Raw genomic sequence first — 22,558 nt, forward strand, 5'->3', positions numbered from 1 at the left:
GCCATTACTGCGAGTGACTTCCTGTTTGATGCTCCGCACTTCCATTTTGTATTTGTTACTATGTTAGAGGACATTTCTGGTAATGGTTAAAAATAAAGTTTCTCTAAGAATTTTTGCGGTAAAAAGCTGCCACAACAGCCACAGTAAGTTTACTATATAGTTAACAATATTACTTTATTGTTATTGCATAGTACATCACTATTAACACATAAAGCATACATCCAGGGCTAAGTGAGATTATAATAATTTATTATAATATCAAATGAAGTTTAAGTTTAATATTAGTTGCGCTGTTCTCAAACATACGTATTCACATTGGATGACGCAGGAAATACACACTATTTAAAAGTATTTTGTATGTAAGGTATGTATTTAAGTGTATGTTTGGCCAATTCAACATTGTAGCTCTATAAATAAAGGCACGTTTAACAACACAGCAGCTGTATCGCTACATGACATACCAGAACCAGTCACACTGAAGCATCTAGATGTCTCCAATACTGTGTTATTTTATAAAAGATAAAACGCGATGTGTTCAGGGTTATTTATATCTGGTGTGGGTATCAAGATCTTCTTGTTAGATTACGACTTCCCCGTTAAGAACACTGGACTCAGCAACCTCCGCTTTAGAAATCTGAACTGTTGATGGTTATGGCAAAGAATTCATCCAATGTTAATGCTGCGTAAAGTGTTTTTATAAATTTAAAGCTCGTGGCCATCTTCATACACAAGACGATATATCACATGTGCCTGCTGGCTGGAGTTTAATGTCATCATCCCAGTAGATGTCGCTGTACAACTTCTTATGGTGAGAAACAAAGTTGTTTTTTACAGTCTAGGTTAAAAACTCATGCCCGTGCGACCCCTGTGAAATCATTTTGACATTTCTCTTTGGTATTGTGCTGTTTTAAATGACATAAAATTATTATAACGTTCATTTAAAAGCTTTCAAGCTAACTTGGTAATGCCTAACTAATGGGATCAAGTGGCGAACTGGAAGTCTTGGGCCCAATTCACACTTCACGTCTAAAACCGTGCGGCAAACGCGAGCCGTGCCTGTTTCTCTCTTCAAATGACCCGCGCGACACTCCGAAAAGTTAAACTATTTCCATCTCTATGCAGCGCATGAGCGTCGCGACCGCGTTGCCCCCTATTTGCGTCTGCATTTAAAATAACGAATATGTGCGCGGAAAAGACGCGAAATGTGAATCGGGCCTTAGGCATCAGCCCTACGCGAATACGCAAGGCATAATGGGTAATTTCGCGCATTGTGAAAAAATGAATAAACTGTAATTTAATTTATTAAAAATGTCACAATGCAGATGCAGTGTTTTAATTAAAAAATGGTAATTCAATTCATTAAAGATTTTTTAATAAAAAGGTAATTACATTTTTTTTTTAAATGTCACAATACAAAACATCTTATCCTTAAAATAGTCAAAAAATGTATGCAGTACATAGTTTGTTATTGTAAGTGTCATTTCTTTGTACTGTCTGACCCAACGTTTCCATGAGATTCTTCTTTAATGCTTTTGAGTCAGAGACTGAAAATTTTCCCGCAAACTTTTAAAAAAAATAAACACTACTGTACTGTACATGACGTTTTCAAAGAATCCCGTTGTCATCTGTATTCGGGTTGTGTAGCACAAATGTGATTATCCAAACATGCATTTTTTTTTATTCACAGACCTCTGTATTTTATTTGCCAGGCAACATTATGTGTACGGTTGGTTTGTTTGTACATTTGCACATTTAATCTGTCTTTGTCTTCCATAAACTTACAGTATACTAACTTAAATGCATGCTAATATTGTGGTTAGTGTTGTCATATTACTAACTACAGATCTCTCCCAAAAGTAGTGTAAATGTGTTTCAGTGCACTACTGTCAAACCAGTTTGTCCTTCAGAATCTTACAGGCCATCAGGGCCTCACTGTGAGTGTGTACTGTAGTTCTTTAGGCACGTGGTACATCAGGCATGCCAAAACTTCACAATACATCCACACAGTCTTGTCATTTTCCATTCTGAAATGTCTTACAGATGCCTCTCATATCTCGCACATTAGATTCCCCCCACATTGGCAGCTGTGATCAGATAAGACACTACTTTCTTTCAGCTTTTTATTGAGATCATGTGTTGTTGGCTCATCCAAGTGTTCATTTTAAGGGTGAAGGGGGGGTATAAAGGTGTAGACTGTCGTTGGCCTAAACGAGTATTTGAACACTTCAGCCACACTTTGCATGTTGCGAATTCTCAAAACAAAATCATTGTAAATGTTGTAAATGTCATGTGGAGCTGGGGATGGAGGAGGGTAATTGGCTCCTGAGCAACGCCATAAGCTGCTGTTAGCTAAATTAATTAAAAAACTGGCTCTGTTTAGGCCTTCGGAAACCAGTTTGGAGTGTACGCTTGGTTTCAGATGTGCTTCACTTCATGTACTGATCTTTAACTGATTTTCTTTTGAGGAAATCAAGTTAATTTCAGGTCTGAATATTTCACATCTCACCTGGTTGAGGGCACGGTTTAGTGACAGACACACGTTTTGAGATAAGAATCACTTGCAGGTTTTTTTTATTTCTGGTCTTTACAATTCGAATACAAACATTCTTTAAGGTTACAAGTTGTAAAGACTGAAAGGGATAGTTTTGATAGCGTTTCGCACGTACACAAAATCTACATTTCCTTTAAGTTCTAAGGTTAAGACTGCTGCTGCTGAATCTTATCTTCAACTCCCAACATCCACTCGCAGGTCAATACGATGCAATAGTTTAAATTCTTAGAAATTATTCACAAAGCAAACATTTGTTATCACCGTTTAACAATCGCTCATGATAGTGTGAAAGCGGTTCAACCTGATGTTCACAGCACGTCTCCTTGTGAATGTCGCTCTGTGTGACGACACATGTCTGTGGTTCTGATCGACATCAGTAACCACCCGTCATCTGTTAAACGTGACTGATCATCTAACCAGCAGGTATCCCGATACATCACTAGCATCTCAATCACATCAGTGTGCCCTGATCCAGGGATCAACACAGTATGTAAGAGAACCAGTCGTGTTGTCTGAGTTTTGTGAGTTTCACTCAGAGACCGTGAGGAGATGTTCAGAGGTTTCAGCTGCTGATGTGGGCGTCAGGGGATTAAAGCTGTTTGTTCATTTGAGCAGAGACGCTGAAGGTAAAAATTGCATTTATTGAGCCCTTATATGATTCTTATGGTTGCTATAGATTTTCGGTGGACGTTTTATGGTGGGCCAATGAGAGGCTGTTGGTTTGTGTGCGTATGTTATCAGCGAGTCTCTATGTTGTATTTCCCAACTGATACGGTCAAATTATTCTTCAGCAAGGTTGTAAATTAATCATTTATGGATATGTTATCTAAATGCATGCTTATCAAAACTTTTATCCTGATGTGTTTGACTACTGAATGTGTGTATTGCATATGGACATTTGGACGTGTTTGCTTTTATAACTTGAACTGTGTGTTACTTCTGTTTACTCGGTTGCTAATATTCAAAGTGGAAGATTATTCTTTTCTAAAAATTTTGAAGTTTAATACGAGTTGTTTTTTAAATGAGGAGAGACCAAAGGCGAAGAAGGCACCAGTTTACACATCCTTTCATTGCGTTTGTTAATATTTAACGGGGGGGGTTAGTGAATAAACCGGGTAATGTGGAATGCATGCCTTAGTTTTCTCTAGTGTCATTGTGTGGTGTGTACTTTAAAGACCATTCTTTTTACTGTAAAGCAAAAAAGAAAAACATTCTTATTACTATCATGTGAAAATAACTGTTTATTCTGTTTTTGGACATCATGGTAGCATTTGTCTTGCTGCATAATGCTAGTAAATATTTTTTTTTTGATCAAGTAATTTTTTATTCAATAAGGTTGTATTTGTTAACATTAGTAAATGCATTAACATGAACTAACAATAAGCTGTAAAGTTCTTTAGCATGTTTTAATCTTTGTTAATGTTAGTTAATACAATTGTAATGTTAACTAGTGTTAAAGGGACAGTTCACCCCAAAAATGAAAATTCTATCATCATTTACTCACCCTTGAGTTGGACCAAATCTGTATAAATGTCTTTGTTCCATGAACACAGAGAAAGATATTTGGAAGAATGCTTATAACCAAACAGGTCTGGGCACTAGGGGTGTAACGATACTTCGTACTACGATATTTCGCGACGCAAAAATGTCACGATGCGCATCGAAGAGAGATGGGGATATTTTACGATATGATGTTTAATTGTATTAATTATTGAGCGGTCAAGATGATACCTACACTGCGCCAGCGCGTCACGTGTGCTTATCTCACATATGCGGTAGAGAGAAGTCTCTGCGAGAAGGGGAACCACAAGACACAATCTGTGTCTCCAAGTGGTTTACAAAGCGTCTTATTTTCCCTCACAATCGCCGGTAAAACACAGCAAACTTGCTGGCGAGTCACCCCGAAACTCATTACAAAGGCAGCACAAACGTTTTTATGTGCCAATATTAGTTTATCCGCTAACGTGAGCTGCTGCATAAAGCCAAAAGAATCCAGCGCTGTTCCGATCAGAGAAGCGATGAAGTGAGTCGTACTGTAGATTAAAAGATCGAATGACATGCTAAAAAACAAGTATGTGATTTGCATGATTGAAGAAATGTAATACAGTTTATGTAATATGTCTTTTTGAAAGATATTTCTCATTCATTACTGTCTCAAGCAAAGACATCGCAGCTTCAAAGAGACACGAGCCAATAGCGCTTGAGTGTGAGCTCTGTCAGAGCGTTTCATTGGTTAAATGTACTGAATGAACACGCCCTTCACTGAACGAACGAGTCAATTGAGTCAAAATGAAACTGAATGAACTGCTACATGTCGTTCATGGTCTAATATTCTCTGTGTTGTAACAATGCATATCCAGTAGTTACTCAACTTTTCTGAAAAATAAAGGTAATGACCTGGTTTAATTTAATTCCAAGGTAAAGTAAATTATGTCAAAACAGTTCAATCTTTGTATGGAACATTTAATTACACCAATTAAATTAGTTAAACCAGATAGATTTTAGTAGACTAAATATAATGTAGATTTTGTCGACTAAAACTAAAATGATGGGGATGACTAAAATATGACTAAAACTTAATTGCATTTTAGTGAAAAGACTATGAATAAACCTAAATCAAAATTTGTTGTCACTCAGTGACAAACCTGCAGTACAGCAGGTTCAGTTAAGCCTTAAAATGTAAAAATTCTTACTAAGTTGTATGTGCAACAAAAAAAGTTACTGAAATTGTTAATATTTTGAAAATAAATGTTATTTGAATTTCAGTTTCATTTTTGAATTTTGTTCAAAATATCGAGATGTGTATCGTATCGTGAACCCAGCATCGAGATATGTTCCGAATCGTGAGCTGAGTGTATCGTTACACCCCTACTGGGCACCATTGACTACCACAGTAGAAAAGATGACAATGGCAGTCAAAATTGTCCAAGAACTGTTTGCTTTCCTACATTCTTCAAAATATCTTCTCTTGTGTTCAACAGAACAAAGAAATTAATCAAGATTTTTTTCCTACTATGGGAGTCAATGGGGTCCAAGAACTGTTTGGTTAAAAGCATTCTTCCAAATATCTTTCTCTGTGTACATCAGAACAAAGACATTTATACAGATTTGGAACAATTTGAGGGTGAGTAAATGATGACAGAATTTTCATGTTTGGGTGAACTGTTGCTTTAACAGCTACACCTTTTAAATGCTAAATTAATATGACGTAAAACTGATAAACACTGTAGAATGTTAACAAATATAACCTTACTGTAATGTGTAATGAGGACAAAAGTCGCATTAAGTTGATAAGAATTTAGGGAGAATGATGCAAATGTCATAATGGTGCTGAAATAGTTTTCGTATGCTAAAAATATCTAATGCTTTTGATCATGGGGTGAAATTAAATGTAGTTAGGGAGGGACTCTCTTTATTCCTGGTCAACATTTGAGGTGTGTGTGAGACGCACCTGAACCCCTCCTGTGTTTATCCAGAGTGTAGCAGGGACAGATGTCTGATAACAACAGACCTTCCTTATTCATGAGTCACATGTGCAAATTTGTAAGTGCGCTTCTAGTCAAAACTCAAGCATCATTATAGAGGTGGCAAAGCGTTTCACTAAGTTGAATGTGAGAGAAACATTACATCACTTCTGCCATTCCACTCCTTCATGTAACCACACCCATCAACATCACACCATATCAGCCGAGAGGAAAGAAAGAACATGTGTTTAGGAGAAAGAGGTAATGGAAAAGTTTAGAGTTTTTTATTCACCTACATTTTAAAGGTACATTTAAACATGAGCAACTTTGTTACTTCAAGCTCCAATGTGTAATTTTGGGAGGATCTATTGACAGAAATGCAATATAATATGCATAACTATGTGTTCAGAGGTGTATAAAGACCATACATATGTTTTTATGACCTTAGAATGAGCTATTTCTATCTACATACACTGCGGTTCTCCTCACATGAAATTCACCATGTTTCCTTCAGCAAAGAAGCAAACACATCATCTTAGTTCTGTGTCAGCCACCGTAGTGCTTCGAAAGGGTCGTTTTTAACAAGTCACATTGGTTAGAAAACCTGTTGCCGGGTGACATTAAATGGACACGAGATGAGCGTCACATGTTTCCAGCGTGCACTTGAAGACCTTTCATTGTAACCGTCTGAGCTGTTGAGGTCACCTGATCCAAACAATTCATTCCTCTCTTTACCAACTACATTTTTTGTTTGCCATTAACTTGATAAGGCAAAAGTAGATTAGCCACTGAATGTTTCTGACTTAAAGGACTGATTCAATCCAATGAAAGTTACACAATGTCTATTCAGTCAAGTTTTATACATTGTGATTTGTGTGTTTTTCCGGATTGATAGCATCTGTCTTTGTATTTCTCACAGGTGCTTTTGTGCAGTCAACCGTGTTAAGCTGACATCAGTGAAAATGCTGGAGACGGTGAAAGACAGAATAATGGAGGTCTATGACAGCCTTTCAGCAGGAAGAGGTAAGATGCTTATGAAATGACCTCCTGAACACAGGTTTACTATAGATGTTAGTCGGACTAGCGGTCGCCTGACATCATTTCTTCCTCAGTGGCTGATGCCATATCAAGAGAGCCGGGCAGCGGGATGTCTGATAATGGAAATATATGCAAAACACAATTTGTATAAATGAGATGTACAGTAGATACAACTAAAAGGTTTGGTAATCTTAAATGCTAACATTCAGGATATTCAACATATCTGAATTATATCTTTTTTGCAAAACTGTTTTTTACATTTAGCTTTTGAATTACGTAATTGAATTATTACTGTTGGACATTTTGTATATGATAGATATTCTGTTTTTGTTTTGTATTTTTTGTCTTAGACCCACGGTTGAAGGGTTATCTTCTCATGGAGAGTCCATTCAGCATGTCTGCTATTCTGCTCGCTTATCTTTTCTTTGCACTGTACGCCGGCCCGAAGTTTATGGCCAACCGCAAACCCTTCCAGTTGAAAGAAGCCATGATCATTTACAACCTATCCTTGGTGGGATTGTCTGCATATATCGTATATGAGGTAAAGACATTGAATGTGCATTTGAACCGCATGTATCTCTCAAATAAATAATAAATTAAATGATCTATTAACATAAATAAATTCATCTCAACTTTTTTTGGTCTAGTTCTTGATGTCTGGGTGGGCCACCGGATACACGTGGAAATGTGACCCATGTGATTATTCTGACAGCCCTCAAGCACTCCGAGTAAGATGTTACTTTAAATAACATGACAGTTTAAATGATCACAAAGATCTTTGCATATCCATATTCTCTCTAAACCATGAATTATTTTTCCAAGATGGCAAGAGTGGCCTGGTTATTCCTCTTCTCAAAGTTCATTGAGCTTATGGACACGGTAAGATTTGAATACGCTACTCTTCATGTGAAACCGATGGGTTTGTGAATGTAGTGCTGAATGTGGCTGTTGTGTGTTCAGGTGTTTTTTGTGCTGCGGAAGAAACACAGTCAGATCACCTTCCTGCACATTTTCCATCATTCCTTCATGCCGTGGACGTGGTGGTGGGGTGTGAGCTATGCGCCAGGTTAGTCAGTCCACGTGGGTCACGGTCAGCTGTTCATACATGGTTGTTGTGTTTCAGTGCCGCTGCTCGTTTACTTGTGCGACAAGTTACTGGTGGAAAGTCATTCAAATTAGGTTAAAGGAGGCATCAGGTATCATAAAAAATCAGTGATTATAGTAATTCCAAAATGAAGAATCTGTGATTTTATTCTGCACTATGAGAGTTTTTCTGTTTTTAAACTCAACTTGTGAACCTAGTGGGGTCAAAATGTTCATGTTTTTTACACAGTCACCAGACTTGAAAATTGAAGTTGAAGCTCGAGACATTTGTAAATAAGGCTCCTAAAGTCACATACTTTCTATGCTACTATGTTCAGAGTTGGAAGGTGCACTTTCCATGACTAATAATCTTCTGAATGTGTTGTTCAGGTGGAATGGGCTCTTTCCATGCAATGGTCAACTCTTGTGTCCATGTGATCATGTACTCCTACTATGGCCTGTCTGCCGCTGGACCTCGCTTCCAAAAGTTCCTCTGGTGGAAGAAATACATGACTGCCATCCAGCTGGTATGTTCATTTGATTCACAGAATAATGGAAAACAAGCATTTAAAAAAAAGTTGTATTTGCCAAGTATGTATCCTAAAAGGAACCACTAATTAATAAATACATTTATTTTTTATTAAAATGATTTATGTAAAATGAATTTTAAAAGAAAACTATTCGCTTGTGGTTCCAAGCCCATGCTGCTGTTTTTTTCTTTTCAAAAAGACGATTTTGTAGAATCTTTACTTGGCATTTTCTATACAATGATAGTAGCCACATTTTCAAAAAGGACAAAAACATGTATTTATTTATAGACGGTTTCAGCGGCAACAACAGAAATGTTCAAAATAAAATCTTTCAAATGTTATGTGGCCCAAACTTAATTTGTGAATACACAATAATATATTAATATTATAATATATAATATTAATATAAATTCAGTAGAAAATACGTTTTTATATTGTAACCAAACACAGATCGGAAGTTAACTTCGGTTCAGTGCGCGAGTCCGATGAAACCGTTTATACATTTATTTATTCAATAGTTTTTAAATAAAAAATTGTATTTATTTGTGTCCAAACCTGTGCAGCTGTTTTTTTTGGTGCAACACAAAAGGATAATTTTGAAGAATTTTACCATACAATGAGAGTTTAACACTGGACATTAAAAAAAAAAAGCATTATAACAAAAACCACTATGAAAATATTTGACAAAAAAACTATAAAAATTTGATCATAAACTTTTGAAGTCACTATGAATAATTTTTGTAGAAAGTACTGTAACCATCTTCAAAACATTCTCCCTTGCATGTACTGTATTTGAGTAAATAGTACCACAGCTGCCAGGTTTGGGTGAATTATTACCTTTTGGACTCCTAAAAAACTCTAAAACTGTCCCCGATTCTCAGTGCGTACATGCCACATGATCAGACTTTCTTATTCTTCTCCCCAGACTCAGTTTGTCCTGGTGTCTCTTCATGTAACCCAGTGGTACTTCATGAAGACCTGCGACTACCAGGTGCCTCTGTTCATCCACCTCATCTGGATGTACGGGACCTTCTTCTTCGTACTCTTCTCTAATTTCTGGTACCAGGCGTACGTCAAGGGCAGGAGGCTACCAAAGAACTCCAGCAAGGAGCTCGCCCACAACGGCAAGGCTAACGGAAGCGCCGGCGTGTCCAACGGCTCGTCCGCGGTGTCCAACGGCCACGGCAGGCATGTGAACGGCCTCAGCAATGGAAAGAAGCACCACGAGAATGGAAGCACTCTCAACAGCAAGATGAAGAAAGCCTGAGATCTCAGGAGAAGACCCAAAACGGATGACCAGGAGAACCTGCACTAAGCACTGTGGTGTCCGAAGAGTGTTTTGGGACTTTTTGTTTTCAAGTCTTGTTTTTTTTGTTGCTAGTTTTAATATGTACGTTTATTAAGTACATGGGGAGATGAATGAGTTTGATCCCTGTTTGTATATTGTTTTGTCCTAAGTTAATCTAAAAGAATTAATAATTGAGCACAATGTATGAAGAGAAGAGGAATGGCGGCGACTGGATGATGTTCATATCCTCGGCTGATGTTGCTCATGTTATTCATCTAAACAGAGGCACACAGTACAACACGCATACACATGCGCATACACAACATTGTGTGTCTTTCATTCTCTCCCCCGATAGCAGACACTGTACAGTCAACATCAGTAAACTTGAATTACACCTGTAAATAGTTTTCCTAACTAATGGGATTGGTTTGGTAAAAAATGGTTAAGTCTTTCAAAAAAATCTTCAATTAAAAACAGAAAATAAATTCACATTTTAAAATAGTTATCTTTTTATTTTAGGCATGTTATGCTATTTCATAATGATTATTTTCTACATAATATTTATGGCACGCAATATTTCCTCCTTCAACACCATTGTAGGAAGTCAATCTACAATTTCACCCGTCATGTTATTTGGCATCTCCATATTAAAATACTTTTCTTCTAACATACTATCTACAAGAATGAAGCAGGAGTAATGTGTTTCATGTTCTCTTAGGCTTTCAAGGGCAGTCCAACAGATTTGGAAATCTGTGTCGCATTTCTTCATACTCGGCATCCTTTGCAATCTCAAGTATGCTCAGCGTGTTGGATGTAAACAAAAAGTCTCTTCTCTTCCTGAAAAAAGCAGTCATCCTACGCTCTGTTTGGCCTTTTCATCTCACACACACACACACACACACACACACACACACACACACACACACAAAGACACACTAGATTTTGTGCGTGTAATTCCCGCTCCTTTTTATCCAAGTGTTGCCTTTGTCTGGCTGAATTCCTGGCACATTTTTTCCAAGCAGGTGTGCGTCAATGTAGAGCAGAGGTCAGGCCACTCCTGCGAGTCGGGAGAATAGGGTGGGACGTGGGATTTGAACAGTGATTCTGGAGGAACACGCCTGTATCAGGAAGTGTGACGGAAAATTGCCATGGCTACAGTGTGAGATCCATGTATGGAAGACTGAAGATTCAGCAAGAAAAAATAAACAAAACTCCTTTTCGATATCAGATCATGCTAATGAAAGTCATCCGCTCGAGATTTGTTTTCAGCTGCGCTTCGGCCCTTGTTTTCGCATGTTTCAAATGAGTCTAGACTAGAGAAAACTAGATGGCTACTTGAACTTTTTGATCTTGTAACCCCAGACCCATTCACAGTGAGCAGTAAGGTATCAACTAAACACCACCCGAATGTCTATTGGATTTAATATTCAACTACTGAACTCAAAGGTAATGCTGATGAAGTTTCTAGAAGTATTGGCACAGGTGACAGTGGGTGGTCCATGCGGGGTCTCTTAAGACGTATCCTCAAGAATATAGAAGATGAGCTCCAGCTGGCAGGCAGCGAGACCCTGGTAGTGAGAGTTACTCTGTACCACGCTTGTCAGTGATTGGTTGAGACAGTCTTGATACGGTGCTGGCAACCGCTGACCGTTACTGCCTGCCATAAACTCCATCTGAAAGATAAGAAAAATGATATTGGGAAGCTTGACAAGAGATTAAATAAAATACTCCTGCACAGCATTAAGATAATATTGGACTTCAGTGGTACACAACCTAAAACCTTAAACTCCAGTTGTAAAATGCTTAAAGGACAATTAAATCTCTTTTTAGAAATCCATTCCACCACAAGTTAAAAACTCAATAATAGGTGAGATGTGATGACTCTGTGCAGTACAAGAAGTATACAGTACAAGCTTTCTATACCCATATGATTAATAAAATATTGCATACACGTGACCCCTGGATCACAAAACCAGTCTTGAGTAACACAGAAACATTTTTAGTAAAAGCCAAAAATACATTGTATGGGTCAAAATTATCGATTTTTCTTTTATGCCAAAAATCATTAGGATTTTAAGTAAAGATCATGTTCCATGAAGATATTTTGCAAATTTCCTACCATAAATACATCAAAACTTTATTTTTGTGAGTGGATGGCCTGCTACAGTGCCTCCGATTAACAACTTCAAAGGTGATTTTCTCAATATTGTGATTTTTTTGCACCCTCAGATTCCAGAGTTTCAAACGGCTGTTTCTCCGCCAGATATTATTGTATCCTAACAACCCATACATCAAAAGAAAGCTTAATTATTCAGCTTTCAGGTGATGTAAAAATCTCAATTTCGGAAACCCATAAGACTGGTTTTGTTGTCCAGGCTGACATATGTACACAAGTATATAACGTATTATGTATACAGTATGACCACGAAACAAACATAATATACACATATTTGTGGACAATTGTGAATATACAATAAGTAAATATATTTACATGAGTATTTATGGGTTGATAAACATGCATGCTGGCGTTGCACTATCAGAAATTTTCTGTTTAAATTTCTATTTCTGTTATTTCCTAAAAGCATACAAACAGGATAAATAAGATTTCTTTAAACTGTGGCATCACAATTTCACCTTTTGCCCATCAAGGATAACTCTCAGTGCCAGTTTGGTCATGCCATCCTCCTTAAGCAGACAGAGAGACTGGCACAGTGCCATGCAGAACGCCCGTGCAAGACGTTCTGTTAGCCGGCTGTGACTGGTGTGGTTATTAAGACCGTTTGGATGTTGATCTTTTTGAAGATAAAACACCTGTGACATTCAAAGAAAATGAACAAATTTAATGTGTGATTTATAGAACGGATAAGAATACAGCCACAGGACACCAAGTTTCAACTAAGTACAGTTTAAGCAAATATGAAAAAAAGAAGCTTGTTTTATTAAAGGGATAGTTCAACCAAAAATGAAAATACTTTCATTTATTCAGCCGCATGTCATCCCAAACCTGTATGACTGACATTCTTCTGCAGAACACAAAGTAAGATATTTTGAAGAAAGTCGGCAACCAAACTACAGTGACCGCTATTGACTTCCATTGTATGGACACAAAACCACCGAGACATTTCTCAAAATATCTTATTTTGTGTTTCACAGAAGAAAGACTCATAAACAGGTTTTGAGGGTGAATAAATAACAGAATTTGTATTTTTGGGTGAACTATCCCTTTAAGCACAACACAAACAGCACAAAAGCTACTCAACGCATAAACCTGTTTACCTCTGTCCAGCGCATGACCTTCCCATTGGCCTTGTATTCTAAGCGCTGATGGGTCTTGACGTTTGTAAGCGACTCCATAGATTTTCCATCAATGGGGCTGATTATACTAGGATACAGGACAGCAGAACAGACCAGCACAGGGTCAAACAAATCTCTGTTGCTAATTCGACCAGGTGATATAAAGGCAAACATTATGAACAGAACTGAATTGATCAGAGGCGTCAATACAAACCCTTTATTAAAGCGTGGCTCTTCATCCTGCCACTGAATGTGCACATATTCCTGCCTCTCCGCCGGGTGAAGTTTTCCGCAGGTGACTGTGAAATCTTTCATGTCTCGTAAAGACCGTCGCAATTCAGCCATGGTCTCCATGGTTACTTGCACCATCAATCCATCTGTAATGACCAGCAGATGTATGGAAACTCAGCACGTGCACATAGACCTAAATACACAAACTCACAGTTTCTCTCAGAGAGGTATTGTAGGAACATAGTAAAAACTTACTTAATAACATACATTTTACAATAAGCTCATTACGTTGGAGTGGGAAATGTGAAACAATGGTGAAGTTTATTGACGATACAGTGAAAAAATGAATAAATCGGTGACCTTCCACAATGCTTGACTTGGCCAAGTACCCTGAGGAAGCTTTCAGCGCTCCACTGAACACGAAAAAACACGAGCCAGTGACTGAAAAGTAAACAGAAAGACAGATTTAGATTCACTGAGAATTTACTGAAACAAAACAAAAGCCAACACGCTTTGCAAGCATCTCAAAAGCGCCCCCAAGTGATCCTTCAGAGAAAGGCAACATGTATTAGGACTGTCCATGCATTTTCATATTTAAATGAAGGCTTTCAAGTGTGTGTCATCATATATAATTCATCTTAAATAAATTATAAAAAAATATTGAATCAATTACAAGAGAGTTGTCAAAACACTTAAAATGGTCGTATTTAATTGAATGAGATATTAAAAATCAAACCATCTCTAAACATCAGGAATTTTACCGACCTCAACCATTTTCCTATATACTTTAAATGTATATTAATTTTAATAAATGTATGCTCCACATATTTCCTAGCAGAGTAACTGGATATAGTTCTTCACATTAACTACTGTATGTGTCTGGATATCTTTTTAATTTGATCCATTCTTTTATAATGAAGTGTAATTGAGAACTGTACTTATGCAATTTTATTGCCTATAATGAAAATAGTATATTTTAAGTGTGATTTACATGCGTGTTGGTAACATCATTTACTGTATGTGACTGACCATGCATGTGTGTTCCATCTCACCTCTGCGAGGTTGACTGTGAATGCTGATGGCTTGGGTCTGATACTGTCCATCTGCCGTCTGAACGCAGATGAGATGAGAGTCTGCCTGCTCATTAAAGCAGGCGCCCAGGGCCAGCACTCTCTCATTAGATTTATTCAGAGCCTTCAGCAGCTATAACACCAGCAGAGAAACACACACCATCTGATGAAAGCACTTAACTCCACTGAAGCTTATTATGCTAAGAAATTCCTTATTTTAATTTTTCTGATTTGCAAATATTCTCAGAAGACTTTTTTTGACATGCATGAAAATTCCATGGTATTCTTTATGAAATGTAAAAGTATGGGACATCAATAATCAGTCATTGAGTACCGGTCCAAGTTTAGAATCACTTTTTTTTTGTTTTGTTTTTTTAGAGATGCACCGTTATTAAATGTATCCACCAATACCGATTATTTAGAGTGATGTCTGCCGATACCGATTCTGAATATTAAATTAATATTTCTTAATGTTATTAATTCATATAATGACTATTAATATTGAATATCAAACGATGTTCTATATACACAGAGCACAAATTCATTTGCATTTTTCTGTCCTCTTTTGATTGACAGGATATATCGGCTCTGATCATCGGCTGTTTTTAAAAACTATCAGCCTATAGTTTGAATATTTGCTTTTATCCCCCGATACCGAATATTGGCCGATATATCGGTGCATCTCTAATTTATTTGTTATTATCTTTTGATCTGAAGGTATATCAGTATGAAGATATTTCCATTTCTGAAATTACTTTTGTAGACAAAAATATAATTGTGACAGTATATTAATTTCCTTCATTAGAAAACGAAATATTTACTTCAAAACGTTTTTAAATGGATTGCCAAATAATAAATAAAAAGCACCAAACAAGTGTCCAACATAGAAGAAAATGAATTCAATAATGTTTCAAAAGCTTCCCAGGTTGAGACCTCAAGAAGCTGAATGAAAAAATGCACAATTTTGCAAATTAAAGGCAAAGGATGGTAGCTTTGAGGATTGTAAAATATAACAGAGAGTTAATTTATTTCGGATGCTTTTAGTCACAACATAATTCAATTACAATTGTGTTATTCAATCGTTCTGATGGGTTTACTATCTATTTAAAATAGTGTATTTCAGTACCATAGTACCACAGTACTTTAATACAAGAGGTTAAAGAACTATATAAAAGAAGCAAAACAATCTATAAAAATTCTTTTTTCGGATTAATTCCAGGTGTTTTTTGAGTGTTGTATGATCATGTTTTTTTGTTTGAGATTACAGTATAAATCACCTCAGGATGGCGTGTTTTAGGGATTCTTATGCAGGTGCTTCTAGCTTCCAGATCGACCACGAGTCCCTGCACCGAAGGCAGCGTGTAACGGTAGAAACGGAAATCCTTGGAACAGAAAAAAAGAAGTGAAAAACTTTAAACAGGAAGTGATAAAACAGGAAGTAATGTTTGTGCAGTTCATTGCAGATGTCGCATGAAATGTTTAAAGCATTCTCACCACTAAGAGTCTCATGATGCTGTTGTTGACCGGCCCAAAGAGAGGCTCTCGATAGCGCACACTGAACAACGGACATGGATAGACTGCAAGACAACAACAAACAGCTAAATGAATAGGTTTCTACAAATCAGAGGTCATTTGTAATCAAATTCAAAGATTATAACTGACAAATTTCGATACTAATCACGCAAAAATGTTATTCTCTTACATCTGTACTCAGCTCCCAGACGCAGCATGAGTCTCAAGGGAAAGGCTTTGGCCCATGGTGTCTCGGCACGGAGTATAAGAAGTCCAAACAGGAAGGGTGGCGCAGGTAAAGGCAGTCCCTCCAAAGACTGGAACGACGGGCGCACGTACAGAAATCCTGAGTGCTCATTATTACCCAGAAACCCCCGGGACACCAAAGAGTGGCTGAGGTGATTCAGAAGCTTTCCTGCTGCTTGGAGAAAGTGAACAGTCAAGATCTATGAAGTCACTGCACCTTGCACCTGCATAAATACATGTTTTACCTGTCTGGGCATCCCAGTAGATCTGAATGAAATGATTGAAGATGTCCGTTGGAAATCTTTTCTCCTCTGGCAAACATTGCAGTAAAATAACCACCTCTGGTTGGCCGACAGCGTGCATTCCCTTTGACATAACGCACCAGCATCTGCGGTTCACATCTACAGGTGGGTACACATACAGACACCTCAGCAACTCACATTAACACACCACTATATTTAATCAGAGGTACAGAACGTGCACACAGACGACTCGCGCTCGCATCCAGAGAACACACGTGCATGCGCACACACGTGACGGGTTTGAAAAGACTGACTACACAGACTACAAAAGAGCTTTGATCGCAATTTAATATACCATACCGATTCGCACAGGTTCCACATGTCAAATCACTAAACCCATAAATCCATCATGTGTGGAGTGAGACATTAGGAACGTACAGCTGACAATCTTCACCACGGCCAGCAGGTTTGCATTCAGCACGAACACCAGAGGCTCGGCCAGACCTCTCTCCAATTCCTCTAAGAGCGACGATTCTGTTCTCTTCTCCTCCAGAGTGTAGTCTAAAAACAAGTTGACAAAGCATCAGACTACTGTATAACTATTAGAATCAACCTCTCGCCATAATATGGCAGCTATATATATATACAAATGTGTACATATTTTTCTGTCTATATATTTTATTTTCAATTTTTGTGTTTTTCTTTATTCTTTATTATTATGTAAAAGAGATCGAAACATTTTTACTTAGTAATACTGTTACATTGTGTTATGTCTCAATACACAAAGTGTAAAAAAAACCCAAAGCATCAAACTTCACTTTTTACTTTTTATGTACTTTAAACACCTAAACTGGCAGGATATCAGTTTAAGTTTAAGAAAATATACATTTGCCTTTGTGATTAAATATATAATTTTTTTGCATTTCAAATAGGCTATACTATTTTTCAGTAGGACAAATTATATACTAACAAATAATAAACATGCCTTCACTTATTACTTATACTTAATAATTGTAATTGTAAAATATATATTTTAGAAAAACATACTTGAATTGAAAGTGTGCTGATTTTACCTTTATTTTAAAATATATTTTTGGTATATTTTAACTGTATGCTCAAAATGATTACTGTAACACTGCACTTAAAGCATATCATTTTGAAACTGCATTATATAATATATTAAAGTTGCAATATATTCTAAGTTAAATTTGAGTGTAAGTTTTAACTTCATTTCCTTCTGTTTGGAATTTTAATTTTTTCAGACATTATATGTAAATGTCCGGCCTGTCTTTGTACTTAAAATGACAATATACTAGAAACTAGTATATTGACTAATCTATTACATTTTTGCTACTTTCACTAGTTTACTGAGCATATACTGCAAAGTGTATTTTCACGAACTAGAAAATGTAAAAAGTATTGAACCGGTAAACTATTAGGCAGCGACAGATTCAATTTACACTAACTGTAAATTGCAATAGATTCTGTTTACACTAAGTGAAAATAGCAGCATTTCTTAGCGATATGCTATTTACACTAATGGAAAATAGCTGCATTTTCTTTGGATTAAGTAGAAATAGTAGTTAGATGCTATTTACTTATAAGCAGTGTTGGGTAAATTACTCTGAAAAGTAATTAATTAATAGTAACTAATTACACATTCGATAATGTAATTAGATTACTGTACAAGTTACTCTCTTCAAAAAGTATTTAATTACTTATTACTAATTACTTTCTATATCCTACATCAACCTTGATGAGTTAAGTGATTCAAGGATAGACATGAAACGGCTCTTTTAATTCATTCAAATAAATAATATTAAACTACATAAAGTATTATTATTAATTACAAATGTGAGAATTATACATTAAAGCATGGATTTTAAAGTTAGACTTTGAATTTTGATGTCAATTCCTCTTCTGCACACGCACATATTACACAAAGTATTTAGTTTAATTACATCAGAAGTAACTGTAATTAAATTACAGAATAAGAGTAATGCCCTACTTTACTTTTTCAAGGGGAAAGTAATTCAATTACAGTAACTAATTACTTAGTAACTAGTTACACCCAACACTGCTTATAAGTAATAAATAGTGGCAGAGAACGTTACTATTTACACCTCAGTATTGTTGTGCATTAAACATTATGCAATAATAACAGAGTGTAAATCAATATAAAAATTATTAAAATGATGGCAACTTATTGAGATTTTAAAGCCCTACACCTACCCCTAACCTTACCCTAGACCTCAACTTTATGAATTAAAATGAATTTTAAGTTCCATTATTAGATTGTACTTTAAATCAGCATAAGTACAGGACACGGCTCTGTGTATTATATAGCTCTGTGAGAGACTTAGAGGTAAGCTAGAGGCCACTAGTGCTGCTTGAGAGCGTGTTCATTCTTCCTTTCAGTTCAAATATATGTTTTATAGGTTTTAATAACATCACTTTTTAAGCCGTATTAGTGAATCAAAGCTAATCCTGACTATTGCATAGACAGTGGGTATGTGGGAAAATGCATACCTCCTTTGACCCCTGTTGATGTCAGAATAGGGGGAAGGTCCTTTGGTGGAGAGGGTTTTTTGGAGTTGCCACTCAGACCACTGACTTCATCTGCTTCGAGGTCAGACACTTCCTACAGAGAAACACTAAATGGCAGCTATTGTGCATGTTGTAATAAAACTCATTTTGTGTGATCAGAAAGCTTTTCCTTCATACCGCCTGAGCGAGTTCAGCCCTCTGTGTGTGGCTCGTGCTTCTGTGTGTGGGGCTGCAGTTGGCACTTCTACTTTCCGGCTGAGAAAGGAATCTATCAGCGAACCAAACCTTTTTCTGGTCCTTGCGAATCGTCCCTTAAGAGATGATACGAATTGTAACGAATGTGTTTTAACAGCCTTGTCTCCTATAATAACGGACATCCATCACAAAACTCACGGTTGATCAGAGTTGAATGACAGGTGACACAGACACGCCCCTCTTTCCCCCCGAGATGAGTCAATCGGAACTTCAGGTCGCAGCACACCACACAAAACACCTGCAAACCCAAACAAACAAAAATGCAATAATTTGTCTGTTTCTCATCCCTCTGCGAACACGAAAACATCCAAAAGTCCATTCCAAATGTCAAAACATGCGGATGTCACCTTTCCACATGCCCTGCAGTGATGCCGTCTTCTGGTGAAGGAGAATTTGGAGCCGCATTTCATGCAGGCAGGTGCCTGAGAATCAGGGATCCACTGAGGTGCCGTGGTGCCCAGAGAACTGCACCGCTGCATGGGCAAAGCACCAAGAGAACCCTTCCTCCCAGTAAAGTCAACCCCAGACACCACCGACGTTTCCACCACGCTGTTTTTGCGCTCTGTGCATGACTCTAGCGTGGGGTCCGGGTGCTCTGTGCTCCCAGTTTGGTGTCCGGTGTCCAACAGAGGGGACCCTGAACGTCCCAAAACCGCTTCAAGATGTTCCTGCTCATTCTCCGCCCGTTCCTTTTCTTCAATGACGGAGTCTTCTTTCAGACCCGGCCTCAGTTTACGCTCGTCCAACAGAGACTCGCTGGAGTCCTTCAGGGTGGAGTACCCGAAACGCCTCTCTCCCCACACAGACAGGGTGGCGGTTACCGCTTGCCTCATAGTCTCAGTGGTGGGAGCTCAAAGCCTATGGTTCATACTTCAGCCCCCACTGAGCTTTATGCTTCCTTCAGACCAGCACAACACAGACCTGCCAAATGATGAGTCAGATTAGTTAGTTCCCAAAAGCCCGGGGGCTGCCATGACTCAACTTCTCTCTCCTTAAAGGGGTCAATACCAGGGACTACAGTAACACTCAAATTTCTTGTATTTACTGTAAATTATTATTATAAACCAATCTCACCCTGTCTGTAAATGAGATTAGGAGCATCAAAGGAGTTATAAAAATGGCAAAAATAGGTCATGTGTGTTTAAAGGTGATAGATTATATAATAGATTTTGAGATACAGTATTACATTTTTCAGTTATAATACTCAAATAACTGATTTTAAATACTGAGATTAATACACTATATTTTATTACTTGTCGCAAACAATGAACAACAACGTTATGGTTATGACCTTACTAAGTCGCTATTAAAAATATCATCACTGTCTTTTTTTCGGATTTCGGATGTCCAAATTTACTGTTTTCAGGAAATGGAAAAAACACTGTGCTTTTTAAATGGTTAAACACTGTGTTGTCAAAGTTGACAAGAAAGCACTTTATAATATTTTTTATTGGTTAGAAACCCAGTGACAAACATAAAGGGTGATTAATAATAATGATTTATGGCAAAAAATAAAAACACAAAATATGAAGATACAAGGTTTCAGAGGGACAGGTTATATATATACTGTATATATATCTTAAATGTCTTTACATTATGTAGGATGATTTTATGCAGAAAACAGTAAATCACAAAAGCAGACTTTAGCTGGGTTTTCTTTTCACAGGCAGAACATTTTTTATTGCAGTTGCTACCTTTACGAAAATTAACCATGGTTTTAGGAACCATGTTTTTTGTTTTTATTTATATTTAAACTATTACAACCACAAATTTTCCCTTGTCCCAAAATGGTAACCATAGTGAAGCTATGATATTTGTAGATAAAACTAGTAATACAAATGGTAATAAATCGGCAAGAAACCCATGATTATTACATTTTTACTTTAATAATACCTTGGCTATTTTCCTAATGGTAGGCTTTATATATAGTATACTTTTTTTATTAAGGTGTTATTTGTACAGAAATAAGTAAAAGTGAACAATTATTCACTGTCTCATTTACCTAGGCATTATAAAGGTACTGCATCATCACAAAAATGTTTATATTATATGATGTATTTTGTATTATTGACACGTTGTTCAATTAGATGACATAAGGTCTCTGTGCTCCCTAAGAATTTGTCGCATTCAAGTCACCAACACACACACAAGCAGCTTGAGAGTAAAGATTTGCTGAGTGTGCTAAACGTCTCGTTTGCATGGGTGTATATGCAAATAAAGGTTCATAGAGGTGGTGCGTTTAGACGCTACAAAATGCAAATACGCACGCATTTGCATTTCCAGTGTATCAAAGATGTCAAATTAATGACATGAATGCAAAAACAACTAAACACATTTCTTATCTTGCTAGTAGGCATCTGGTTGGAAGCACATGCGCGTCGCCTCGGACACCGCTGGCGACGCGACAAATAGCGCATCGCGCGCTAGCTATGTAAGCTTGGTTTATTGTATAACGCGTGTTGTAGTTTGTCGACGTCGCGTCATTCGCATGCAACGTTATATGCGACGCAGCAATGTGAGAACATGCAAACACCACAACGATAAAGTTACTCTGCACGGATGAGAAATGCGCGTTTGGTTATTCTCTCTGGACAGCACTGCATTGCAGACGATCAAACCGCAGACGATCACACTCGACTCGAGGATCTTTAATACTTTTCACATGGAAACTCTTGTTTAAATACATCGTCACTCCTGACGCACAGCAGTGCTGCAAACGCGTGTGTTCACATATGGCTGAAGCACATCACACTCGCCAATACAGCAATGCGACACCGTCCACAAGCGCCAATTATCACATCACCCGTCACAACCATTTATCCGGAATAAACCCAGAAAACTTTAAGAGGAATGCAATATTAATGTACAACTCAATACTACTACTAGGTTTAATAAATTAATACAGTCAATTGAAGTAATTACCGGGAGCAGCGCATCCTCTCGCCTCCTCAGTGTACGCGCTCATCACCAGAGAGTCTGTGCCCGCGCGGAGCTCCTGATGAACGCGCATTGCGCGATGCGGGTGCAGAGGGTTTACAGTTACACCATCAATATAGCCTATTCTGTAATGAATATTCACACGGTTTGATGACTATTCATGTGCTTAGGAAACAGATCAGTAAAATTAGACTTTCCATCAAAATATCCTTATGCAGAAAAAACTGTGGAAACTTATTTGCATTAAAAAAATGTCAGAAAATAAATGAA

General features: G+C 37.3%; 2 protein-coding genes across 5 annotated transcripts in view; one reads left to right on the forward strand and one right to left on the reverse strand.

The window, feature by feature from the left end:
• elovl1b (ELOVL fatty acid elongase 1b) overlaps nucleotides 1–10,443 on the forward strand; it is a 29,752-nt gene extending 19,309 nt beyond the window's left edge. For 3 of the 4 annotated variants that reach the window (XM_057361582.1, XM_057361584.1, XM_057361583.1), the window contains 7 exons: nucleotides 6,935–7,038; nucleotides 7,404–7,594; nucleotides 7,701–7,781; nucleotides 7,876–7,932; nucleotides 8,014–8,119; nucleotides 8,527–8,663; nucleotides 9,592–10,443. In XM_057361582.1, coding sequence (XP_057217565.1) covers nucleotides 6,978–7,038; nucleotides 7,404–7,594; nucleotides 7,701–7,781; nucleotides 7,876–7,932; nucleotides 8,014–8,119; nucleotides 8,527–8,663; nucleotides 9,592–9,933 — 975 coding nt within the window. In that variant the 5' untranslated portion in view covers nucleotides 6,935–6,977 and the 3' untranslated portion in view covers nucleotides 9,934–10,443. Of the gene's footprint in view, nucleotides 1–2,994; nucleotides 3,178–6,934; nucleotides 7,039–7,403; nucleotides 7,595–7,700; nucleotides 7,782–7,875; nucleotides 7,933–8,013; nucleotides 8,120–8,526; nucleotides 8,664–9,591 lie in introns of those variants that run through there. The other variant, XM_057361586.1, reaches the window with a different exon arrangement.
• Nucleotides 10,444–10,753: 310 nt separating this feature from the next.
• zfyve9b (zinc finger, FYVE domain containing 9b) lies at nucleotides 10,754–22,403 on the reverse strand. Its single transcript, XM_057361581.1, has 16 exons — nucleotides 22,274–22,403; nucleotides 19,699–20,272; nucleotides 19,490–19,589; nucleotides 19,274–19,407; nucleotides 19,079–19,190; nucleotides 16,988–17,110; nucleotides 16,553–16,708; nucleotides 16,252–16,479; nucleotides 16,044–16,126; nucleotides 15,827–15,931; nucleotides 14,532–14,682; nucleotides 13,840–13,920; nucleotides 13,463–13,625; nucleotides 13,231–13,336; nucleotides 12,589–12,765; nucleotides 10,754–11,627 (listed from the first exon to the last, which is right to left on the reverse strand). Exons 2-16 carry the CDS (start codon nucleotides 20,182–20,184, stop codon nucleotides 11,466–11,468), a joined length of 2,367 nt encoding a protein of 788 aa, XP_057217564.1. The 5' UTR covers nucleotides 20,185–20,272; nucleotides 22,274–22,403; the 3' UTR covers nucleotides 10,754–11,465.
• Between the last annotated feature and the right edge of the window lie 155 nt (nucleotides 22,404–22,558).

Source organism: Triplophysa rosa, linkage group LG20, assembly GCF_024868665.1.
Source record: "Triplophysa rosa linkage group LG20, Trosa_1v2, whole genome shotgun sequence".
Classification (NCBI taxonomy): Eukaryota; Metazoa; Chordata; class Actinopteri; order Cypriniformes; family Nemacheilidae; genus Triplophysa; species Triplophysa rosa.

What these genes read in the sequence shown, in the direction of transcription:
- zfyve9b (XM_057361581.1), bottom strand. Translation starts at nt 20,184, where the DNA reads ATGAGGCAAGCGGTAACCGCCACCCTGTCTGTGTGGGGAGAGAGGCGT. An exon ending in ATCAACAGGGGTCAAAGGAG is followed by an intron (nt 17,111 to 19,078) that starts GTATGCATTTTC and finishes ACTTGTTTTTAG; the next exon opens with ACTACACTCTGGAGGAGAAG. An exon ending in TCACAGTCAACCTCGCAGAG is followed by an intron (nt 13,921 to 14,531) that starts GTGAGATGGAAC and finishes TTTACTTTTCAG; the next exon opens with TCACTGGCTCGTGTTTTTTC.